This window comes from Oncorhynchus clarkii, unplaced genomic scaffold, assembly GCF_045791955.1.
Source record: "Oncorhynchus clarkii lewisi isolate Uvic-CL-2024 unplaced genomic scaffold, UVic_Ocla_1.0 unplaced_contig_9092_pilon_pilon, whole genome shotgun sequence".
Lineage (NCBI taxonomy): Eukaryota > Metazoa > Chordata > Actinopteri > Salmoniformes > Salmonidae > Oncorhynchus > Oncorhynchus clarkii.
In genome coordinates, this window is record NW_027258060.1 from 103,359 (window position 1) to 110,000 (window position 6,642).

The 6,642-nt window shown below is 43.2% G+C and overlaps 1 protein-coding gene across 1 annotated transcript in view; it reads right to left on the reverse strand.

The window, feature by feature from the left end:
- The window catches only part of LOC139394700 (thyrotropin-releasing hormone-degrading ectoenzyme-like), a gene marked incomplete at both ends in the record, with an annotated part of 150,318 nt that overhangs the window by 103,129 nt on the left and 40,547 nt on the right, over window positions 1-6,642 (reverse strand). The window contains one exon of the mRNA XM_071142795.1: window positions 6,584-6,642. This exon is cut by the window's right edge and continues 7 nt beyond it. Within this exon, the coding sequence (XP_070998896.1) occupies window positions 6,584-6,642 (59 nt within the window). The remainder of the gene's footprint in view (window positions 1-6,583) is intronic.

Genomic DNA, 6,642 nt, shown 5'->3' on the forward strand with positions numbered 1-6,642 from the left:
TAATAAGCTAGCGGTCTGGGAACAGTTTGGTATAGACACCATTTTATTTCAATACATTAGAATCTCTCTCTCTCTATACTCTGAGAGGTTGAGAGAGGTTGAGAGAGAGAGAGAGAGGGAGAGAGAGAGAAAGGTTGAGAGAGAGAGAGAGAGAGAGAGAGAGAGAGAGAGAGAGAGAGAGAGAGAGAGAGGTTGAGAGAGAGAGAGAGAGACAGAGAGAGAGAGAGAGAGAGAGAGAGAGAGAGAGAGAGAGAGAGAGAGAGAGAGAGAGGTTGAGAGAGAGAGACAGAGAGAGAGAGAGAGAGAGAGAGAGAGACAGAGAGAGAGACAGAGAGAGAGACTGAGAGAGAGAGAGGTCCCGGTGTAAATACCCACCCAGTCTTCCTGCTCAGCTCTTAATCGTTACAAACACACACACACACACACATGCAAATGCGTGCACATGCACTCACACACACATGCAAACATGCACACACACATACATACAGTACATACCCACACATCCCCAGTATAGAGGCTGTCCTACAGTACATACCCACACATCCCCAGTATAGAGGCTGTCCTACAGTACATACCCACACATCCCCAGTATAGAGGCTGTCCTACAGTACATACCCACACATCCCCAGTATAGAGGCAGCCCTACAGTACATCCCCAGTATAGAGGCTACCCTACAGTACATACCCACACATCCCCAGTATAGAGTCTGCCCTACAGGACAGCCGTGGAGTAAAGAGACAACTAAGCTCATAGTGACGGAGATAATTGAGGTCAGGATGTCAACGACTCCTCCACTGTCAACTTGACTATTCTCCTCACAGCCAATCAGCCCTCTCTCTGTCTACAGGCTTTTATTATGCACACACACGTGAGAGATAAACTAATGGAAAACTCTCTCTCCAGAAAGACTAGTCTACTAGCACAGGGGATGGAGAGACAGAGAGAGAAAGAGAGAGGGAGACCCCACTAATCAAGCACAGGGGATGGTGAGAGAGAGAGAGAAAGCGAGAGAGAGAGAGAGAGAGAGAGACCCCACTAATCAAGCACAGGGGATGGAGAGAGAGAGAGATTGACAGAGAGAGAGAGAGAAAGCGAGAGAGAAAAAGAAAGAGAGAGACCCCACTAATTAAGCACATGGGATAGAGAGAAGGAGAGAGAGACTGACAGAGAGAGAGAGAGAGAGAGAGAGAGTGGGGGGGGAGAGAGGGGGAGAGAGAGAGACAGAGAGAGAGAGAGAGAGAGAGAGAGAGAGAGAGAGAGAGAGACAGAGAGAGATTGTTGACCTTAGTGTTGTTTCATCCCTCCTGGCTTGTTGGCATGGTGATCTTCTCCAGAAACCTCCTCCTTTAGTTTGGATCGTATAATAACATGGCTTCTGTTCTGATTGGTCTAATATAACATGGCTTCCGTTCTGATTAATCTAATATAACATGGCTTCTGTTCTGATTGGTCTAACATGGCTTCTGTTCTGATTGGTCTAACATCGCTTCTGTTCTGATTGGTCTAACATGGCTTCTGTTCTGATTGGTCTAACATGGCTTCTGTTCTGATTGGTCTAACATGGCTTCTGTTCTGATTGGTCTATCATGGCTTCTGTTCTGATTGATCTAACATGGCTTCTGTTCTGATTGTATAATAACATGGCTTCTGTTCTGATTGATATAACATGGCTTCTGTTCTGATTGATCTAACATGGCTTCTGTTCTGATTAATCTAATATAACATGGCTTCTGTTCTGATTGATCTAACATGGCTTCTGTTCTGATTGATCTAATATAACATGGCTTCTGTTCTGATTGATCTAATATAACATGGCTTCTGTTCTGATTGATCTAACATGGCTTCTGTTCTGATTGATCTAATATAACATGGCTTCTGTTCTGATTGATCTAATATAACATGGCTTCTGTTCTGATTGATCTAACATGGCTTCTGTTCTGATTGATCTAATATAACATGGCTTCTGTTCTGATTGATCTAATATAACATGGCTTCTGTTCTGATTGATCTAACATGGCTTCTGTTCTGATTGATCTAACATGGCTTCTGTTCTGATTAATCTAATATAACATGGCTTCTGTTCTGATTGATCTAACATGGCTTCTGTTCTGATTGATCTAACATGGCTTCTGTTCTGATTGATCTAACATGGCTTCTGTTCTGATTGATCTAACATGGCTTCTGTTCTGATTGGTCTAACATGGCTTCTGTTCTGATTGTTTAATAACATGGCTTCTGTTCTGATTGATTTAACATGGCTTCTGTTCTGATTGATTTAACATGCCTTCTCTTGTTGGCTTGACAGCATGTTCCTGCTCCTCGTGTCCCTCCCCTCCCATTGAGCAGGTGGTGCCGTGGGATTTATTTAAGATGTTCACCAGGTGTAAGGAGGGCTCTCAGCCTCAATGAGCTCACTATGTTACTGTGTGTGGGAGGACAGAGAGAGAGGGCAGGCTCAGTGAGCATAGCCTTGCTATTGAGAAAGGCCGCCGTAGGCAGACCAGCCTCTCAAGAGAAGACAGGCTATGTGCACACTGCCCACAAAATAAGGTGGACACCGAGCTGCATTCCCTAACCTCCTGTCCAATGTATGACCATATTAGAGACACATATTTCCCGCCAGATTACTCAGATCCGCAAACAAAACAAATCTCACTTGCTTTGGCAACGTAAACACGTTTACCATGCCAATAAAGCCCTTGAATTGTAACCGAAACTGACAGAGACAGACAGACAGACAGGCAGACAGGCAGGCAGACAGACAGACAGGCAGGCAGGCAGACAGACAGACAGGCAGGCAGGCAGGCAGGCAGACAGACAGACAGACAGACAGACAGACAGACAGACAGACAGACAGACAGACAGACAGACAGACAGACAGACAGACAGACAGGCAGGCAGACAGGCAGGCAGACAGACAGACAGACAGACAGACAGACAGACAGACATGCAGACAGACAGACAGACAGACAGACAGACAGACAGACAGACAGACAGACAGACAGAGATAAAATACATGTATCTACTGTTATAATGAGCAGAGAGCAGAATTTCCATCCTCACAGTGAGGCGCAGTACCAGATGGTTGGGCTGCTGTTGCTAAGCAAACATAATACGGCTGAACTAAAGGAGCCTGATTGTAGCAACAGTATTATGGGATGTTGAACACACTGTCCAATACTATTCTCAGGTCTGAAGGAGCCTGATCGTAGCAACAGTATTATGGGATGTTGAACACACTGTCCAATACTATTCTCAGGTCTGAAGGAGCCTGATCGTAGCAACAGTATTATGGGATGTTGAAAACACTGTCCAATACTATTTTCAGGTCTGAAGGAGCCTGATCGTAGCAACAGTATTATGGGATGTTGAACACACTGTCCAATACTATTCTCAGGTCTGAAGGAGCCTGATCGTAGCAACAGTATTATGGGATGTTGAACACACTGTCCAATACTATTCTCAGGTCTGAAGGAGCCTGATCGTAGCAACAGTATTATGGGATGTTGAACACAATGTCCAATACTATTCTCAGGTCTGAAGGAGCCTGATCGTAGCAACAGTATTATGGGATGTTGAACACACTGTCCAATACTATTCTCAGGTCTGAAGGAGCCTGATCGTAGCAACAGTATTATGGGATGTTGAACACACTGTCCAATACTATTCTCAGGTCTGAAGGAGCCTGATCGTAGCAACAGTATTATGGGATGTTGAACACAATGTCCAATACTATTCTCAGGTCTGAAGGAGCCTGATCGTAGCAACAGTATTATGGGATGTTGAACACACTGTCCAATACTATTCTCAGGTCTGAAGGAACCTGATCGTACTGTAGCAACAGTATTATGGGATGCTGAACACACGATCCAATACTATTCTCAGGTCTGAAGGATCCTGATCGTAGCAACAGTATTATGGGATGTTGAACACACTGTCCAATACTGATCTCAGGTCTGATATCTGGTTGTGTACATGCCAGAAGGGGTTAGATGGTTAAATGTAGTGGGAGACTAGTTTGTTAGTCTGAGCTGTATAAATGAGCAATGTCCTTAAACAACCTCATGTGTATTGATGCATCAACTTCAACATCTCCATGTTGGATCTCATGGCAAAGGGTCTGAATATTTATGGAAATAAAGAATTTGTGTTTTTATTTTTTTTTATTTTTATACATTTGCAAAAATGTCTAAAAACCTGTTTTCTCTGTCATGATAGGGTATTGTGATGTCATTATGGGGTGTTGTGATGTCATTATAGGGTATTGTGATGTCATCATGGGGTGTTGTGATGTCATGATAGGGTATTGTGATGTCATTATAGGGTATTCTGATGTCATTATAGGGTATTGTGATGTCATTATAGGGTATTGTGATGTCATTATAGGGTATTGTGATGTCATTATAGGGTATTGTGTATAGATTGATGAGGATTACTTTTTTTTTTTTTTATCCGTTTTAGAATAAGGCTGTAACGTAACAAAATGTGGGAAAAGTCAAGGGGTCTGAATACTTTCTGAATGCACTGTGTATATTAACGCATTAACTGCAAAGACCTGAAGTTAGACAATTAGGAGCCTAACTAAATACTACTGACTCTCAACTGATGTAACCTCGTCCCCAGGCTGAATTAATAAGAGGTGGCTGGTGGACGAGATTACAAGCTGCCATGGTATCGGTGAGTATCAGGTCACAACATCAAGCCTCTAAGAAGATGCTGCTACACCATGGAAGGATAGTGTGTGTTCCCTCCACCGTAAGGGAGACATCACACAATACTCAGACTGTAGATTTAACCAAATGTAAAGAATTAAGAATTGAAACAGATATCACCGACGCCCTCCCCATTGCTGTAGGGTGCAATTACATCGTACAACTCCACCGAGATACCTCTTCACCTCTCTAATCAAACATTTACACCGAGGAGCTCTTTGTAGTAGAATAAAAAAAAAAATGGGACATAGTTTGCCAACGCTAGCATAAATACTGAGGTTTGATAACAGCTGGTTGGTTGTGTGATGTTCTGAGAGATCTTTCAATGATTCAGAGAGGAGGGTCATAGGAAGAACAGGAAATAGACCAGATACCTTCTCAATAGATGGGTAGCCTAGTGGTTACAGCATTGGACTAGGTTGCAAGTTCAAACCCCTGAGCTGACAAGGTACAAATCTGTCAGTTCTGCCCCTGAACAGGCAGTTAACCCACTGTTCCTAGGCCGTCATTTAAAATAAGAATCTGTTCCTAACTGACTTGCCTAGTTAAATAAAGATAGAACCTGAACAGCAGGACTGTATGCAATACAATAGAGAAACTTCAAAGGAACTCTTGTCACTCATATATGTGTAAAATACACACTCTGTTATTTGGGTTATTAACAGGGAATTTAGGATGTTCTGTTGTGATAGTCAATGGAGAAACTTCAATGGAGAAACTTCAATGGAACTCTCTCACTCTCATTCCGTATTTAAATGTTTTGTTCTTGATACTAACAGCTGTTTTGTTTACTGATTTAGGATATTAATTTAATTTAATCCAACAACTGTAAACAAATGACATAATCTGGACAGACACAGACACTCCTGGGACTTCCTGCGTATTGGTATTTGCAGTCAGATTGATTAAATCAGGGGATTCACACAGAACCTGGTTTGCTGTTTGTGTTCAACCAGATTAGAGCCTTAATCCTTGAATGGATCTGTTATACCAGGGGACTGGTGTCTGGTCACACTGCTCACTATCGTCTCCTTTACCACACACACACACACACACACACACACACACACACACACACACACACACACACACACACACACACACACACACACACACACACACACTCACACACACACACACACACACACACACACACACACACACACACACACACACACACACACACACACACACACACACACACACTCAGCATGGTGGCATGCATACCATACCACACCATACCATACCATGCCATACCACACCATACCATACCATACCATGCCATACCATACCATACCATGCCATACCATACCACACCATACCATACCATACCACACCATACCATACCATACCACACCATACCACACCATACCATACCACACCATACCATACCATACCATACCATACCATACCACACCATACCACACCATACCATACCACACCATACCATACCATACCATGCCATACCATACCATACCACACCATGCCATACCATACCACACCATGCCATACCATACCATACCATACCAAACTATACCATACCATACCATACCACACCATACCATACCATGCCATACCACACCATACCATACCATACCACACCATACCATACCACACCACACCATACCATGCCATACCATTCCAAACTATACCATACCATACCATACGATACCATGCTGTGCTGATGCTATTGGATGTACAGTATCCCACCTATATTAGACTGTATATGATTACAGAGCAGACTCTTGGACATATGGTGCAGGTGACATCAGTCTACCATTTGTTGGTAAAGCACCGCACATACAAGTGACATTGCAGTATAACGAGAGATAGAGAGAGAAAGAAAGAAAGAGACTGAAAGGTGACTTACATTGAGTCCTCTCTGGAACACCTGTTGCCCCATGACGTTAGCCAGCATCCTGATCAGAG